Below are 19293 nucleotides of genomic sequence, written 5' to 3'. Positions count from 1 at the left end.
ACCATGCTGTTCTTCTGTGGTTCTACTGGTGTTTTCAGACCCAGCGAGGCCAGAGAAGAATGCTCCTCCCTAGCAACTCCATATGTGGGTTTATTTATAACTGTTTACATCTGCTTCATGGATGGGTTCTGGCATTATGATATTATAAGAGTTTTTTAGTTTGGCTAAAAATTTTGCATCCCTGTGGAAGAAGGCTACTACCTAGATTACAAAATAAAAGAAAAAGAATTTTGTTATTGTTGGATATAGTATTGACATCCTAGAATATTCTTTATCTTATTAGTTTCTTTGTTTTTCATTGAATTTACTTTGGCAGGGAGTTGCAGCCTGGAGTAAAATCAGTTCAAGTGGTACTAAGGTAAGTGAGTTAAGTGGATCTGTTGAAGTCCAAAAGACATACAAAAAGAGACTCTTGGGGAAATCCAAAAAGAACTTTGCAATGACCCTAGCTTTTGTGCTAAAACAGTGTAGAAGAAAAATCTGTCTGCTATCTGCAGTATGTCTGCATTTCGCCTCCTAACAATACAGTACTGACTCAGCTCAGAATAGCTGGGTTTGCCTAAGCCTGGATTTCAGAGGTAGATGAAGGCCTTGGGAAGTGGGGAGGGGGAGTAGTATGTTTTGGATTCTGATCTCAAAACGGAACTGGAGTGTCAGTAAGAGTGGGAGGGTATCTGTGGGGGAGTGAAGCATCACACAGTCCTTCCTTCTGTTGCAGAATCTGTTACACAGACACTAGCTGTCCCCAGGAGGATCAGTACCCTCCTAACATTGCCGTGAAAGTCAACCACAGCTATTGCTCAGTCCCGGTAAGTCATACTAGCCTCTTAGTATCACTCTGTTAGTTGGGCATTTGTAAGGAGTGAGGCTTCCTGCTGGAAAAGATCATTAATAGAGATGGGCTTGAAGAGAGAGGGAGGATTGCAGTAGATCTAATATTTAAAATTCATAAAATATTCCCAACTGGGTGATAGTTTGAATTTTTAAAAAAAATTGACATTCCCTTCCTTCTCCTGGGGAAAATAAAGAAAAAATTGTTATTTCAGGGCTACTATCCATCAAATAAACCTGGAGTGGAGCCAAAACGGCCTTGTCGTCCCATTAATCTCACACACCTCATGTACCTATCTTCAGCAACAAACCGAATCACTGTCACCTGGGGGAATTATGGAAAGGTGAGTAATAGGACCCAGGGACAAGGTTGGCTTGCCTAAGACTCTCTTATTCTATTTGTCAACTTCTTGTCTCTCTTTCCAGAGCTACTCAGTGGGTTTATACTTAGTACGGCAACTGACCTCATCAGAACTGCTGCAGAGGTTGAAAACTATTGGAATTAAACATCCAGAGCTCTGCAAAGCACTTGGTGAGTAGTTGGACTTATTCCTGACAGGAAACTGGGAAATGAATGAGAAGTCTGATGGTACATGCATCATTACATGGCTCCCTGCACTGGCATTTGGTCTCCTGCCTTGGGAGCTTTGGGATACCTTCGGAGTCAGTGATGTTGTTGGTAAAATTGTGCCTGTGACACAGAGCAGAAGCAGCTGCACTTGAAGTCAGGAAACCTCAATTCTAAGCCTGATTCTGGAGGTGTTGGGTGGATCTTTCACCGATTTGGGTGTCAGTTTTCTGATTTGTAGAAGAAGGGGGTTGGACTATTTAATCTCTAAAGTCCTTACCTCCTTTTTTACAATCCCTTTTTCCATTATTCAGAAACAAACATTTCTTCTTGTGAATCTTTTATTGATGGAATGGACCAAGTAGTAACATGGATCACTTGCTAACCTCTGATTGGAATTCCTTTTTGAGTATATGAACAAAATGAAGGACCCTGCATTTGGTGATTTTAAAATTAAAGGAATAATTCTCACCTTCAGTTCTCATAGGGATTTCTTTGGAAATCCCTTTAATTGTCCAAGTAGAAGAACTATTATAAGGAGACTGAAAATTTGTTACTGGAATTCTGAATTCTGGGAGCCTTAGATGACTTCTGAGCTTTTTTTTTTTTTTTAATCATATTGAGACTATGAGGTGGTGATCATTTGTACAGGATGAAATTGAAGTTTTATTTTGTGCAATAAGGGAGATAAGACACAAATTTTTTTGAGGACATTGTAAATAAAATTTCATAAGGACTATCTTTCCTAAGGCACAGCTAGGAGGGGACAATGGGTGGAGTGCTAGGCTTGGCGTCTAGAAGACACATCTTTTTGAATTCACATCTGACCTTAGATACTAATTGAATGACCCTGAGCAAATCACTTCATCCTGTTTGCCTCAGTTTCCTCTTCTATGAAATGAGCTAGAGAAGGAAATGGCAGATCCCCCAAGTATCTTTGCCAGGACAATCCCAAATATGGTCATGAAGGGTCAGTCATGTCTGACTGAAAAACGACTAAACAACAAATCTTTTCTAAAGAGGAAAATAAAGTTTTTTCATTTTTCACTAAAGCAAACCCTAAGGGCCTCTCCTGGCATCCGTATCATTTAATATATGTACCACAAAGTAATAAAACTTCTATCTCTTTGCTAACATTTTATATAACTCTCCTTTCCTTCCATGTTATTTCCCAATTATGGAAGATTGACTCAATTTGTGAAAAAGTCCAAGCTCCTTAGAAAGAAGGTACCCCACAGGTAGAAATCTTAGTCACTGTGATACTAACCAGCTGGGGGACTTTGGACAAGTTCTTCTGCTACATCTCAATTTCTTCATTGAAATAGAGTTTGTACTAAATTAGCCATAACATTTAAAATTTTGCAATAATGTTCCTAAAATTATGTCTACAAAGTAATATGGCCCATGGTAAACAAACATGTCAGACTGTGTATATCCAAATGAGAGTTGCTTCCAAGAAAGCTGCCATTTTTCAGAACTTGCTGGAAACTTACCACAAAAGTAAAATTAGAACTTGAAATAGAAACTTAGAACTGGCCTCAGCAATTTAGTTCACCCAATTGAAACAAAATCATGCATCAAAAGATTTTAAAGCTTGAAGGGAAGTTAGAAGTTATTTAATCAACTCCATTCTTCTATAACTGAAGAAATTGAGGTGAAGTAAATTGCCAGAGGTCATACAAGTAGCAAGTGTGTGAGCCAGATTTAAAGTAAAGGCCTCCTGATGGCAAGGCCAGCACTTCTCCTCTAGGACCCCTTGTGGCTTTTTGTTTTTTTACATATACAGAAACTAAGAGACCTCCCTGAGTGCAGGGTCTGTATCTCTTATCTTTGTATACCAAGTACCTGGCCCAGGACCTTACATATTGGTAGTTAATGTTTTGTTTTTTTTCTTTAATAAAGAAAAAGGTATTAAATCATCTAGGCACACAAAAGTTGTGATGGACCAAGACTAGGAGAACTAGGTCTCTTTACTCCTGGTAGAAAATCCTTTCCATTTCTAAATAAATCTGAGCTGCTGCAGCACAAATTCAAGTTAGCACGCCTTTGTCCATGGGATCATATTGGAAGGTAGGCCAATGCCAAAGCTATCAAAACTCAATACTATCCTTGTATATTCCTAGAATGGAAATTTCATAATCTCCACTAAAAAGTTTCCTCCTGACCTAAACTACATTCATTTAGAACACCATATCTAAAAGTAAGTTGTCAGCCCAGCCTCCTAATGATTCAGATTTCAGGTGCTCACATTTCTCTCTTTTCCTTTCCCCTTCCTTGAGTATTGACCATTTCTTTCTCCTGCTACAATCTCAAGACCTGTTCCCACAAGCCCTTGTTGTGGTGACTCAAGCATTGTGGGTTTTTTATCCTGAGGGAGATTAATCTGTATATTAGCCACAGGTTTGGTGGGGCTTTTACAATTAATGTCACATTAAAAAAAGGTCTGGGAGTGGGGGGAAGACATATCTTCATTTTCCTGGCCCCAAGCAACAGGCAGATGGCCTGAGCAGATGTAGAGCTTGGGAAAAGGTGAAAGCCATGGCTCCTTTAACAACAGGAGGCCGCATGATATGTAGGGGGAGGATTGCTGACTTAAGAGCTGCTTAATAATAATAGCCTTGGAGTTTCTCGCTCGATCACTAACTAACTGAGGGACCTTGCACAAGTCCCTCCAGCTATCTCTCTGAGCTTCTCTGCCTTCATCCTCAGCATGAAGAGTTGGGACAAGATAATCTTCAAAATCCTCCCCAGCATTAACATATTCTCTCCATAAGCTCTTGCATGGGACAAATCCCACCTCTCTTCATTCCACTTTGTTAGCATCAAAGAAAGGAAACTGGCTACCACCCAAATCAGGCTGGTTCTGGACTATAAGCTTTGGCCAAGAGATTCAGGAGATAACTCTTAGGCTGTTCTAGGGATAGAAGGTGGGATGGGCAGTGTCCGTCAACTGGAGCGACAAGTGAACTGAGGGCTTTAGTTTTATATTTTGGAATAAGGGCTCTGAACCATCTCTCCTGTTACTACCTCTGTGACTTGGTTGATTTTATCTTAACTCTTAGGGCCTCCATTTCCTTAACCATGTAAAGTGAGAGAAAGTTCCAGCTCTAGATCTTGGGAGTGTCTGAATTAGGAAGGTCCTCCTTGGGAATCCGGGACTACATGTTAAGTTGTAGTATGCTGTTATCTAGTAGGTTGACTTACAAAGTTGTAATAGTTCACAGCACCTGCTATGTTCCTTAATAGACTGAAGAAGTTTAGGGTTCTGGACCAGTATAGTTTTCCCTAAACCTGTAGCCTGACAGTCTAACTTCCTTCCACAGACCTAATTAGATTCCTATGCCTAAATTCCAGTGTTGTTCCATATTAGCAATCAGGGTTTTGGGGCTTTTTTCCTTTGATATAACAGGAATTCTCTGGACAGTTATAGTGGCCACATTTTTCTTATCTCTACAAATGAGATTGGACTAGATGGTCCCTAGAGTTATTTCTAACTGTAAAGCCTCTTTGTATATTATCTTCATTCACAATCTTATATTGGGTGGGTTTAGGGTTACTTAGAAAAGGGTATTCCTTCCAAAATATGCATCTATATCCTCATTATTTACCATTCTTTTATTTCCAGAGAACCTTTCATCCCACAGAAATATCCTGAAAATGCAAATATTTGAGGGTACATAACAAGACTTGACTTAAATCTCAGTATAAGTTTATATCAAAGTCCTTCCTAAGAACAGGTTTTGCCAGGGGAGTAGAGACACTGTTAAAATAGATAAGGACACAAGTATCCAAGGAACGCGGAGGGAAGAATAGTTTTCTCAGAGATCCAGCCTGGGTCTAGCTATAATAAAGTGGGCTCCTGGCTGAAGTCTATAAAGTATTTAGAGAAAAATCTGAACTAGGAAGAACTTTATAGCGCTCACTTTACCCAGTATAGGAATCCCTTCTATCCTTAACAGGTAAACAGTTACAAAGACAGGTAGCTCATTATCCATCAAACACAGTCTTTATTGGACAGCTTTGATTATTAAAAAAATTCTTTGTACAGAGACATTTTTTTTAAGTGAAAAAAATTTTTTTTCATAAAGATTTATTTTCTCTCCCTTTCCCTTATTTCCTCCTCTCCCCCCCTTGGTTCCATATATAGCTTAGAAATTAGACCTTTATCAGAGAAACTTGATACAAAAGATTTCCCCACCCCCATTCACCTCTTTCTTTTCTAATTTTAGCTACATTGGTTTTGCTTTTGCAAAAACTTACAGGTTTTATGTAAATAATCATTTTACCTTCTGTAATCCTTTCTGTCTCTTATTTTGTTAACTCTTCCTCTAAGTAGAGATCTGACAGATAAATTTTTCTTTATTTTCTTTTCTAATTGAAATTAATGATAATTTCTATGCCTAAGTTATATATCCATTTTGATCATGTCTTGGTAAATATCATAAGATGTTGAGTCTATACCTACTTCCTACCAGACTGTTTTCCAGTTTTTCTAAAAGTTTTTGTCACATAGTCAACTCTTGCGTTGGTAGCTAACAACTCTGGATTTAAACAAAGCTACAATGCTTGTTTGCTTCTCTGTGTGATATGCCTAATGTGTTCCACTCATAATTAGAGAGGCACATGTAGATTCATTTTTTTCCTACTGATCCTCATTCCACCCTCTCAGATGTTCCTCCTTTCATGTTGTAACTCTTTAAACAGCATTCATTTCTTAACTAAGTCCTCTCTACTTTAGATTCATCTTTTTTTGTCGGCCTATTTTATAAAGAATATTCTCTCAGGAGTCTTAGAACTTAGCTTTCCCTTTATAATTATGTTTATATAATTAATTTCCTAGTCATGGGGACAGCATAAAATGGTATGGCATTCCCCTTCTCTACCAGGATGGTATGATGCAAAGAACATTGACCTTGGAGTCAGAAGACCTTGATTCTGTGAAACAACAATAAGAAGAAAGATAACTTGCAAGCACTTATATAACACCCTTACAGATGTTCCCTATGAGGTAGGGGCTTTTATTATCTCCATTTTACACATGATCCTAAGAAGATCAGTGATTTGCTTCAGGTCATACAACTGGCAAATGCTTCAGGATTTGCACTCAGGTATTTCTGCCTTAGGCTCAGCACTCATCCATATATCTCTAAATTGGGAATAATAATATTTGTACCTCCCACCTCACTCTGGTGGTTGTAAAGATCCAGTAAGATGATGTAGGGAGAAGCCTACATAATGGAGGCTCTGAGGTACATTCCAGCCCAGTAACTTACAAAGGTCTCTTTGACCTTGCTATCATTTCTGCAAATTATGCAAAAAGAGGCCGCCATTGAGCACTGAAATATTGGAATTGGAAAGGGTCATGATCCCAAGCTGTCCTCCAATGGATAGACTCTCAGGGGACCTTTTAAGGTTATGTTTGTGAGAAAACCAGGTTTGAACTCGGGATTCTAACTCTTGTGCATGGTACTGAAGTGCCAGGCTGTAGAAATTGTGATGTATTTATTATTAAAATATACTTAGCATGTAAGTCTGTGAATTATAAAATAAAGGTAATTGGTTCTTAGTGTCTGTATCTTATGCAAATAATACTCATGATAATTTTTTTTTATTTAATGCTTTTGTCTGGTTGTCCTTTGACAGTCACAAGGATTTAATTAGTATTGTGCTCTGACAGAAACTTTGGCTCTCTTTTATCATTTACCATTGACTCCTATAGTTAGACACTTTGAGACTAAAGTCTTTTCTCCTTAATCAAACCTTTTACAGAATTTCTCCCAAATTATCTATCACCCTTTTCCTTAAGAGATGTCAGAAAACAGTGACAAAGCTAGTAGTCATTCAGTTCTTAGAGAATGCTGAGTAATTAGTTCCCAAAGCTCAGTGAATAGACTTTTCTGAGATAAAAGTATAAGAAGCATAATTGGATCCCTTCCTTATTGTTTCTGCCCTTAAGAAATTTAGTGTCTTGCTTATGTATCTCCTTAACATGAAAACATGAAATAATATGAAATTGCACATAGTAGAAGCTTAATAATGAATGAAATGTAATCCAGTTTTTAAATTGTCTTCAGAAATATACAGAATTTATTTAAATTGGTGAGTTCATAAGTAGGAATTGATTTATTCCCCCAACAAACATAGTTTTTGATAGAGAAAACAAAAACTATAAGCAATCAATTGAAAAGTTATACAGAGAAATACAAAATAAAATAATTTTGAAGTATTGCATACCAATTTGGAATTACCCAGTGAGTTACAAAATTAATCATAACCTCCCACCCAACAATCTTGCTATTATATCCTAAAGAGGTTGTTGAAAGGGAGGTGGGGAGAACTATCCACAAAAATATTCATAACTACTCTCCTATGTAATGGCAAAATATTATAAACCTTCTATCTGTCCAATATTTGAATAGCTGAACAAATTATTATCAGTGTAACGGCATATTACTGCATTGTTAAAAGTAACAGATAAGAGAAATGAAATGTGGAAAGACTTGCAGTGTGTTATAAAGTGAAGAGATCAGAATTAGAAGAAATAAACATAATCGCTATTATTAAAAGCAACATTAGGAGAGAATACAGAGTAAAGACTATTGAGTTTATTTCCTATTGAAGTCTTATTCAGGAAAATTTTTAATGTATGTGGTTTCTGTTTAGGTATATAATTCAGACCATTTACCTGAAGTATTTGGATACTTCATAATTTTAAATCTTTTTTGTTGCTTAACTTCAGTAACTGCTTTAATTTTCTTCACATATATGTTGAAGGTCGTGTTGCCACACAGATAAGAAAAGTATTTTAAGAGTGCTTCTAATAATAAGATGGAAAGAAATACAGAATTAGTCATTTTAACTGTGGATGTGAATGGAATGAACTCTCTTATAAAACAGAAGCAGATAGCAGACTGGATTAAAAAGCCCAAACCCTACAATGTGTTGTTTACAAGAGTGCTTCTGAAAAATGATTTTCTTTTCATCCTAAGTTTCCAGGTGGTAGAGTATTAGATTTTGACAATTCCATAGTTTCTAAATGACTGAGGTGTTTTTCTTTCCATATATCCTACCTTCTCTTCCTACCTTCCATAAAAGTAGGATATCAAAGCTATGGGAAACGCACATTTGCTTTCTCTCCTAGGTGATGTCATTTACTCTGGGTTTGGTTTCTCATGTGTTCTTTTGGTAATAAGAGTTTTAAAAATTCTCATTTATGCTTAATTCTGCCTGGAGATCACCTCTTGTGCAGATCTAAGCTGTCTGCTGGGCAAGCTCTTTCCTGGGTGTCTTGTAAAAGTTGAGTACAACTAGAGAGATTGATAGAAGCTATCCTGAGACTTGCATGAGTCTCACCTGACCTACCAGGTGGTTTGTGCCCAGGCTGCTTAGCATTTAATGGCAGCACAGATTCTGTGCCTTTCTGTTTATTAACAGCCCTTCTCTCCCTCCTTCCTTTCTCTTTCCCTCCCCACCCCCCTCATTTACAGTTTATGGTCAGGCTCATATATACAGCTGGCTAGTAGCCTCGTCCTGAATTTTGAGATAGAATCGTGTCAAAGGTGTTTACATTTCTTTCTTGGGACTTATGTTATATCTGTAGATGGTAGGCAGGAGTTAGGGCTCTCTGTTGGAATGCAAACAAGTGGGAAAAGATTAAGAAATTCTCCTTTCTCCTTTGCCCACATTTCCCCAGACTAGAGAAACTGACTGCCCACAGTTCTCCTTAACTTGCATTTTCCATATACACATGAAGGTAGCAGGACATGGCATTCTGCTCCGCTGGTTTCAGAAGTGGGGTAAAGGGTGTCAGTTCCTACCCTTTCAACCTTTGTGGGTCTTCTTTTGTCTCTTCAGTCAAAGAGAAGTTGCGTCTTGATCCTGACAGTGAAATTGCTACTACAGGTGTCCGAGTATCTCTCATCTGTCCGGTAAGTCAGAGCAAACCCTTGTGTTGCTCTTGTCTGGGGGTGGGGAGGGGGGTGTCCAAGTTTTCTACCCCGGATGGAACGAGGAAAGGACAGTCCCTTAGCCCTTGGCCTTTCCTTAACTTATAGCTTGTCTTCTTTTGGGAAAAGCGGGTCAATCCCTAGCACCATTTCTGGACTTGTCTCATAGGCTCAGTGCCTACTCTCCTCATCCTCAATCATTGGACTTAACCTATTTGAATGGATCAAGTGTGAGACATTCTAGGCGCAGGGGTCCTCAAACTTTTTAACTAGGGGGCCAGTTCATTGTCCCTCAGACTGTTGGAGGGCCAGACTATAGTGAAAACAAAAACTTTGTTTTGTGGGTCTTTAAATAAAGAAACTTCATAGCCCTGGGTGAGGGGGATAATCGTCCTCAGCTGCTGCATCTGGTCTGCGGGCTGTAGTTTGAGGACCCCTGTTCTAGGGATTACAGAGGAAGACCTGGACCCTGTTTTCAGAGAGCTAATAATGTTAGCTGTGTATGTAATGTGTTAGAGAGACAGCAAAGATTAAATTCAGACAGCTGAGTGTAAGACTGGTTCAGAGGATTGGAATAATTGGGGAAGAGGGAGGGCTCTCCTCTCAAATGGTGTGCTGGAATTCTGCAGGCTCTCTACCTTCTCTGTGCTGGAACAGGGGAACTGCTGACCCAGTTAGCTCTACCCTAACAGCTCCCTCCTTTGGGGCATCTCCTGGTCTTCTCTCTAGCTAGTAAAAATGCGACTCTCCATGCCTTGCCGGGCTGAGACCTGTGCCCACCTGCAGTGCTTCGATGCAGTATTCTACCTCCAGATGAATGAGAAGAAACCTACTTGGATGTGTCCTGTGTGCGACAAGCCAGCCCCCTACGACCAGCTGATCATAGATGGGTGAGTCTACAGCTTACACCCTTACTTCGTAACAACCCTTGTTAGTCGTAAATGTAAAAGGATGTGCCAGCACCACGCTGCTATTCTTCCTGCCACACCCCTAATACCTCCCCTCAGAATTAAGGGAGGAAGGGCCAGAGAAGTATATGATTGAAGAATAACTACACAGGTTGGACATGACCAACATTGCTGGCCTTCATAAGCTTAGGCCTCAGATTCCTCCTCCATTATATAAAAGTTAAATTTATGATTGATCCCTAAGGTCTTTTCTAGCTCTAAAATTCTCTATCGAGCCATCTCTGTGATATTACAAGGGAAGACATGATCTATGGTCTAGAAACATAAACTATAGTTCCATTCAGTTTTAGGAACATTCATTAAGCACCTAATATGTACGAGATACAAAACCAAAAATGACCGGGTCCCCATCCTCAAAGAACTGAAGCTGTATTTGTGGGAGATGACATGTACACAGACAAATGAACCCTGAACCCAGAAAGGGAGAGAGAATGTGTGAGAGAGAGGAAGAGAGAATTTCGAGAGGGAATCAACAAGGGATGGGGTAGAAGGTAGTATTCGAGCCAGACTTTTACAGAAACAAGAGGCTGCTTAAACTGTGATGAGCAAAGAACACAGTGCACTCCAGACATAGATGATCATGCATGTTCAAAAGCCAAGTGATGGAAGATAGAAAATCGTATATGGGAAATCTTCGACTAAACCATCTTCACTTGAAGTTATATGTAAAGGAGACCACTAAGAAATAAATAACTTTGAATATCACACTGAAGATTTTGTATTTTACCCTTTTAAAGCAACAAATAGGAAGCTCCTGTAGCTTCTTGAGCAGGGAATAACAGAGTCAGATGTGTACTTTTTAGGAAGATTCTTTTGATAGCTCTGTGAAGGATTAATAAGAGGAGAGAGTGCAGATAAGTGGGGAGGGAGAGTATTATATTAATTTAGGCAAAAAGGAAAGTTCCGAACTTCAGAGCCATATGGGAGTTGAAAGAAGAGTATAGATGCAGACAATGTGGAGATAGAATCATAAAGATTTAGCAGCTGATTAAGTGTCTGTGGTGGGGGTAGGGGAGAGAGAGAAATGGGTGGTGGTACTTTCAATAAAAATAGGGAAATTAGGAAAAGGAAGAAGCTTGACAAGGAAATGACTTTTTTTTTTTTTTTTTTAACTTGTTTAATTTGAAACTGCCTGGAGGGCATCTATTCACGTAGAGTTTTCCACTGATCACTTTTTAACTTGGGAATAGAATTTGGGAAAGTAATGAGGAATTGATAAAAGATTTGGGGGTCCCCTGTACTAACAAAGATGACTAAGTCCATGAGTTCTGATGACATTATCAGTAGATAGAGTGGAAAGGAAGGAACAAATCTCAGAGGAATGCTTTTATTCGGATAGATAAATACTGACCTATCACAGGAGAGAGAGGAGGAAGAGGTCAGGCAAATGGGAGGAAAAGCAAAGGAGAGCGTGTTATTCAAGAAGAGAAAGATTGGGTGGCAGGGCACCAATGGGGTTAGAGTGAAGAGGGAGTGAAGGCAAGAAAACATCCAGAAAGACACGTTGATCTGATGATGTCAGGAACAACCACAAGATTAGATCGAAATGAAGCCTAAAGGAAAGGCCATCAGATTTAACAGTGTAAAACCTTGAGAATAGAAAAGGATAATTATTGACACAAACTGTCACCAGAAATCAGATTGCATGGGTTTGAGAAATGAATGGGGGGAAAGGAACAGAAGACATCAATGTAGTTCATTCTTTGTAGGACTTTCAGTGAAAAGAGGGAGAAGAGCTAGAGACTGATAAGAGTGGGTGATAGGGTTGGGAAAAGATATTTTCTTTTAGTTTATTTTTTGTATTAAATTTTATTTTCAGATCTGCATTCTCTTCCTCCCACCACATCTACCCTTCCCACCCCTTTTGAAAAAAACAAGTAAAATGAACATGTTATAAGACATTTATAGTTGAGCAAAACATATTCCTACATTGGCCATGTTCTGACCCTAGATAGGTCTCAATCTGCATTCTGAATCCATCTCTTCTAACAAGGAGTGGATAGCACATTTCATCACAAGTCCTCTGGAATTGGGTTTAGTTATGTTCAGAGTTCCTAAGTCTTTCCAAGTCATTTGTCTTTACAATATTGTTGCTGTTGTGTACATTGCTGTCCTGGTTCTACTCAACTCACCTTGTATCAGTTCATACAAATAGGCAAAGATATTTTTAAGGCTGAGATAAACTCAGTCATTCTTTTAGGCAGTAGGGCAAGAGCTAATGGTAAAGGAGAAATTGAAAATGGAAAAGAGGGGATGGACCTAAGAGCACAAATAAGAGGGTTGATCTTAGGAGACATATTTTGGAGAAACATGATAAGTGTTACACAGCATTATGAATATAAAACTAACCAAGGGCCAGATTCTGTGCAGTCATAACTAGGGATAAACAAGACTGGCAGCTGCTTGAAGTTTACCATCTTTTTAATGATAGGGAAGCATAGTGAAGGGCATCTTTCGTATGACTTAAAAAAAAAAAAAAAAAAAAAAAACCAAACATTTCTTTATTGCCTGAAAATGTTGTTCTTCATAGCTTGATGTGTTGATGTTTCATTGGTGAATTGTGTGACAGTAAACACAAAGCCTCTGGATAGAAATAACAATCTGCAAATCTGTTTTACTTTCAGGTCTTTAAAGTACCTTATAACAAGTCTGTGAATTACATGTCAGAGATATCCTTTTTGCAGATTAGGAAACTGAGGTTGAAGGAGATGAAGTGACATTGCTGTGGTTACATAATTACTGAGATAATAAACAAGGTGCATGATTTTCATTCCTTGTCCTAGGGTACATATCTGCTTTTTTTCTGCATATAAAATGGAATATGCAATAAGTTTGAATATAAGCTTCAAGGAAAGAGGGAGACTTCTTAGTTTGGTTTTCTGGAGGTCTTTGGAGCAGCCTTCTTTTCAGTTCAGTAATCACCACAATATTAGCCAGGGGTTAAAGTCCAAATCCTTTATTATCTCTTTCAAAGTCTTGTCTCCTTTCCTGGGGCCCGGTTAGTTTTCTTAAAGGCCTTCCAGAGTCTTGCTTTCAGTGGAGAAAATGCAGGAGGAGAGCCTGCCATCAAGATGCTGTGAGATGGGATGAATGAATCTGAGTCTAAGGGCTTGTGTTTCAGCCTCCAATCCACTTGTCTTCCCTAGCGCTCTCTCCGGGCCTCTCAGTCCCCCCAGGAGAGCCACCAGGAGTCTGACTGAAGGTGGAAAAAAATCTGGTCCAGTCCTTGCTGGCTGTTATATACTCCATTATCATAGGTGTGAATCTTGTGGAACTATATTAAGTACTAAGTACATGTACTGAACCAGAGAACTATTAAGCACCATGCTAAACTAGATAACCATTGTCTCATCAATTCCACTGAATTAGCAGCTTGTAAGAATCCTTGTTTCAAGTTCAAAGTTCTGGCCCATAACAGGAGACTTCTTAGATTGAGAAGTGGAGGGCATTCAGGGCCAGAACCCAGTAGTAGCAAAAACAGAAAAATAGGAGAACTAAGTATAATGTAGTAAATGATGGCATTTTTGTCTTTGACCCTAGGGGAAGAAGGTAGGATATGGGCCTGGCTTGTGCCAGTGTTGAAGCGTAGTTCATTTCTGAGTGCCGTATTCTTTTCTTTTTTTTTTTTTTCATTCTTTTTCTTTTTTCTGAGGCAATTGGGGTTAAGTAACAAAAGGCATCAGTTGAAGAAATTATTCCTCAGGATTAAATAGTGCAAGAGGCTAAAGATCTGTAGATAATTCAAGTCTTTTGACTACATGTCATGATTATAGACTATAAAATATATAGAATTCAAGAATAATTACAAGATACTGGACATCTTAAATACCCAGCCTAAATACCAAAAGTGAAATTGACTATATTTTAACAAGGAAAAATTAGATACTGATGTAGAAATTCCTTCCAAATTAGGTATCTGTGCAGTCAGACTATTGTTAGAACAGAGATTAAAATCGACACCAAATTAGAAGGAATAAAGATAAGAAAATATTGCATGAAATTAAAAGCTTCACCCTACTCTACTTAAATAAACTCTTGATGCCCCCAAATGTTTAAATGTTTAAAAGATTAGGTGTTATTGTGGAGTTATGATCATTTTCTTTTGTTAGTATAACTGATATAATGCACCTGTCACAACAAAGAAGCCATAAAAGCCCAGAAACTACCTTGGCCAAGCTGAAAAAACATGAGGGTCACAGTCTATGCTCATTTAGAACATAAACTCATTTTCAAAGTCTTTACAGAGGAATATGTTAGAATTTTTTTTTTTACTATAATGTCATAAAACAGGAAGAAGTTTATAGAAAGCTATCTGTAGAGCCCTTAAAGTTGAAATTAGGAAAATAAATGAAAATCATTTGTCAATGTTTCTAACCATTTTCTTTATCAACAACATTGGAGACAACATTTGGACTCTTAAAAACCCCAGCTCAATATGCCACTTGAGAAAATAAAAATTGCCTCAAAGAGAACTAAGTTGAGAAAGCTAGGTCAAGACAAAGCTATACTTAATAGGTCTATTCTAAAGAGGCATTGAAGGACTGATTTTTGCAAATGTTTAAAAGAAAGATATTGAAAGGTGGGTTTTTTTTTTGTTTGTTTGTTTTTTAGTCTTAGGATATTAATGGCAAAAGTAGTTATTGAGAGAACATGAGTACCAGTGAATATGCCTACATTTTATTTTGTGGGGAGGAAGAAAGGGTTACAGATTTATATTCTGTTAGTATAGAGAGTTCCTTTCTCTGTCAGTACCTCAACATCTACTCTGCAGATTATATTTTTAGAGAATTGCCTGTAGTGAGTTGCAGTGACTTGCCTAGTTACATACCAATATTTGTCAGAGAGGAAATTCAAACATAGGTCTGCTTGATTCTAAGACTGGCTCAGACCTTATTATTTTTCATTTGCTTTCTTACCTTCACAAAAACCTTTTGATAATAGTCAGTACACATACCAAAGGAACAAGTAGGCTTGCACAAATGATATTGTATAGTAGATGTCTTTAATCATCAAACAGGATTTAAAAGTGCAGAGAGTACAGATGACATTGTTTATTTTTTTAATCATCTGTTTATCAATATCAAGGGAGGCAAAGAAGAGGAAGACATATTTACCATCATGATATGGAGGCTTTCTTCTAGTACTGAGCCACACTCATATTCATAAATTACATTCTGTTAGTTGTGCCATTGTCCTAGAATGCTCCAGATCCTCCTAAGTAAAATTGATAACCACTCAAGTTCATCCTGATAAGCCATATAAGGAAAAATCAACGAGGTGAAGAATGTCTTTTGTTCAGATTGAGATGTCCATTAGTACATATATGTTGTACAGAATCTATGTATGGACAAAAATTGAGTGTACTGAATCATATTTCAGTAATTCTGGAGTGCATCCCATGACCCCAGATTTTTCCTGAATCAATCCATCATTTAACAGTTACACTTCCCATAATGCAGTATGCCTTTAAATCATGTAGTGCCACAGTTTGCAGATTCACAATTGTGTATGTTTATAGGGTAGTGGAGAGATATAATAGAGGGAATAAAATAGTCTGTGATATATTGCAGAATCACAGAGATTCAGTGGGGAAGGGGAAACCTACACGTCTGTCTAATCGGTCCCCTTTATAACATAACCAGAAAGGGTCATCTATCCTTTTCTTGAAAGACTCTACTAAGAGGAAACCCACAACTTTGGAAACCAGACCACTTCACTTAGATAATCGAGTGTTGGGAAATGTTTTTCCTTTATTATGTTATGTCCAGCTCTTTATAACCCAGTAGACTATTTAGCATTCCAAAAGATAAAGGAATTGTCGTTTCCTTCTTCAGTGAATTAAGGTAAACTAAGATTAAGTGACTTAATCTTAGGATCACACAGCCAATAAATGTCTGAGGCCAAATTTGATCTCGGGAGTTCCTGATTCCAGACCTCTAAGTCTAATGTATTTCTTGCCCGTTTTTACACATTGCTCCTCACGCCTTTACAATCAAGCAAAACAAGTCTATTATTCTCTCTTCACGTGACAACCCTTTAAATATTTGAAGGTAGTTGTCTCAAACTCCCATCTTCCTTCCCAACAAATTTCTAACTAAATATCAGTAGTTCTTGTTGTTGTTGTGTTTTTTTTTTTTTTTTAAATAATATATTTATTTTTGCGGAGGCAATTGGGATTAAGTGACTTGCCCAGGTTCACCCAGCCAGGAAGAATTAAGTGTCTGAGGTCAGATTTGAACTCGGGGCCTCCTGACTTCAGGGCTGGTGCTCTTTCCACTGTGCCACCTAGCTACCCCATCAGTAATTCTTGTAGAGGATCATCATAAAACAAGAACTTGAGGTGCTTCACCATTCTATTCCCCTGGATGACTTCCAGATTTAAGTCTTTTCTAAAATGTGCCCCGAAGACAACACATTATTCTCGTATGTATTATTGTTAGAATGCAATGGAATTATTACTTCCTTATTCCTAGACACTCTTCTTAATGAAGCCAAAGTGACACAAGAACTCTCAGAGATAGAGGACTAGAAAAGGATTCTGTTTCACCTTATTGTAAGATCAATAATGCAGCCTTCATATTGAATGTCTCCTCTCCTTGAGACCCAAAGAGAGCCTTTTGGGTAGAGCTCTTAGAATGAATGTAGTGACAGGACACAGGTGAGAGTTGTTCAGAATGAAGAATGGATGAATTGCAGTCCACGTCATGAGACAAGAGGACTAAGGTCACAAATCTGTTGTGATATATTGACAATATGCTTCAGCTACTGCAGTAGCTCAGGGTTAGCCTGAGCTTCCTCAACTAGCAAATGTTTGCCAAAAATAAAGGAACTTGACAGTCAAAATACACTTGAGTTTGTCTAGATCAGAAACTTTAGTCAATTGGTAGACTGTTAATTAAGCACTAGAGTTAGAGATTGAAAATAAAATAGTCCCTCCCCTGAAAGCTCACCTTTCTATTAAGGAGATGTGTATTTGGCTTTGGGAAGGTTACTAGGAAATGCCCCAGAGAACACCTTGGCAATTCGAGGGAAAGAGAGAATCTTTCTCGTCTTTACACTAAATATATTAGGTTAGACCAAACAGATCTCCTATGAGGTCCTTGGCCATTTTGAAATTCTTATTTATTAAATCACTTCCCCTATATGGGCCTCAATTTTCTATGTGAAATGATATGGTTCACAAAAAGTGATTTTTTTTTTTTAATGGTCCCTTTCAGTTCTAGAACAATATAAGTCTGTGGCTCATTTAATCACCTAGCACTAAGTTCAGTGATATGTGCACATCATCTCACCCAATACCATTTGTAAAAGGCCAATTAAGAAAGTATCATTTTCAAAGTCACCCAAAAAGAAAAGGGAGGACCTTGTTTAGAATAAAGATCTCCTGATTCCCAGAAGTGTGGTCTAGGCAGAGGACTTGATTGCTTCATCCTGAAGCAGACACTCTCAAGTAATAACATTTTCTAACAACCAGAGTTTTCTAATAATAAATATCTTTATGAGGTAGTCAGCTCCCTGTCATTGAAATTGTTCAGGCAGAAACTGGTTGGTAACTTGGCAGGTTTGCCATAAAAAATTACTGCACAAATCAGAAGTTGGACTGAGATATTTCTAATTGTAAGAGGACCAAGACCCAAGTCACTTAATGTTTGTTTGGGGAATTAAAAGTATTTAACCTGGAGAGGTTAGAAGACCTTGGGAAATGTGACTATAATTCTGAAGTAGTACCATGTTGAAAAGAAATTAGACTGATTCTGCTGGGCCCCAGAAGCAGAAGGAGGTAAGAATGAATAGAAATGCTAAGAAGGCAGATGATGTCTCAGCATAAGGAAAACAAGGGGGATGAAGATATTCAGGAGGCAGTGAGATCCTTTGTTGGGGAGCAGTGGGAGCTTGGATGGCTGTGTTGGGGAGCAATGACCATGCACAGGAGTTAGGGTTTGTCCCTTTGAAAAAGGACTCCCTTCTTTTAGGCTCAGAGGCTGTGCTGAACCTTGTAGGCAAAAATCATTGAATAAATAGAGCCATGGGTCAGTAGCTAGCTACTTGTTTGTTTTGTCTAACTGAAATGACAAAATCCCAGACCCAAATAGGACTCTTAGGCTGGGCCTTCGGTATCCCAATAAAAACTCTCATTTCTTTAGCACTTAACAGTGATCTTCTAAGAGAGGAGATGCCAGGGTTATTTTCTCTGTTCCACAAATAAGGAGGTATGGGCAAACTGAGGTCAAGTGGTACTTGCCCAGAGCCATTCAGCCAGCGGGCCTCTCTCCACTCCGCCAAGCCTCTCAGCCCAGAAACTGTTGCTCTAGGAGCACTCTGCTGAAACGCCCAGTCAAGCTTCTGGGATCTTGCCCCTGTCACTACTTCATACAGTACTGTGGGCCTGCCCCATTAGAGCTGGAACCAGTCTCTGTGAAGGAGACCTCTGAGCTCTGGGGGCTAGCACTGCCGGGCACATGACATGTCCTGAATACCAGCACTGTGAGGGATGCCTGAGCTGCAGCCCTGGGATGAGGAGTCTGGGAAGCCCAGCCAGGGAGTCAGTACCTGGCCAGAAAGCACTGGGTTCAGTCTAGAGGAAATGATAGATTTTGTTCCCATTATTTTTTAACTTTTATAAAGTGTTTTTTGTCTCAATAGCCTGGGGAGATGGGGGGTGAGAGAAGCCAAAAAGGATGTAATTGAAATTCAGAAAGTAACCTTTTTTTTTTTTAATCTAAATTTTTGTTTTTTATACTATATATATACATATATAAATTACAGCTTTTTATTTACAAGACATATGCATGGGTAATTTTTCAATATTGGCTCTTGCAAAATCTTCTGTTACTTTTCCTCTCCTTCCCCCCATCTCTCCCCTAGATGGTAGGTAGTCCAATACATGTTAAATATGTTAAAGAATTTGTTAAATACAATATATGTATACATATTTATATAGTTATCTTGCTGCACAAGAAAAATCAGATCTAGAAAGTAA

The 19293-nt window shown here is 38.4% G+C and overlaps 1 protein-coding gene across 1 annotated transcript in view; it reads left to right on the top strand.

Moving 5' to 3' along the window:
* Nucleotides 1-19293, top strand: part of PIAS4 (protein inhibitor of activated STAT 4) — a 48551-nt gene that overhangs the window by 23110 nt on the left and 6148 nt on the right. The window contains exons 4-9 of the mRNA XM_051971938.1: nt 317-358; nt 719-809; nt 1047-1175; nt 1258-1363; nt 9254-9327; nt 10075-10235. Coding sequence (XP_051827898.1) covers nt 317-358; nt 719-809; nt 1047-1175; nt 1258-1363; nt 9254-9327; nt 10075-10235 — 603 coding nt within the window. The remainder of the gene's footprint in view (nt 1-316; nt 359-718; nt 810-1046; nt 1176-1257; nt 1364-9253; nt 9328-10074; nt 10236-19293) is intronic.

The sequence above is a fragment of the Antechinus flavipes genome, chromosome 1 (assembly GCF_016432865.1).
Source record: "Antechinus flavipes isolate AdamAnt ecotype Samford, QLD, Australia chromosome 1, AdamAnt_v2, whole genome shotgun sequence".
Lineage (NCBI taxonomy): Eukaryota > Metazoa > Chordata > Mammalia > Dasyuromorphia > Dasyuridae > Antechinus > Antechinus flavipes.
Note: the sequence above shows the minus strand (reverse complement) of the source record. Positions and strands in the feature narration are given on the sequence as shown.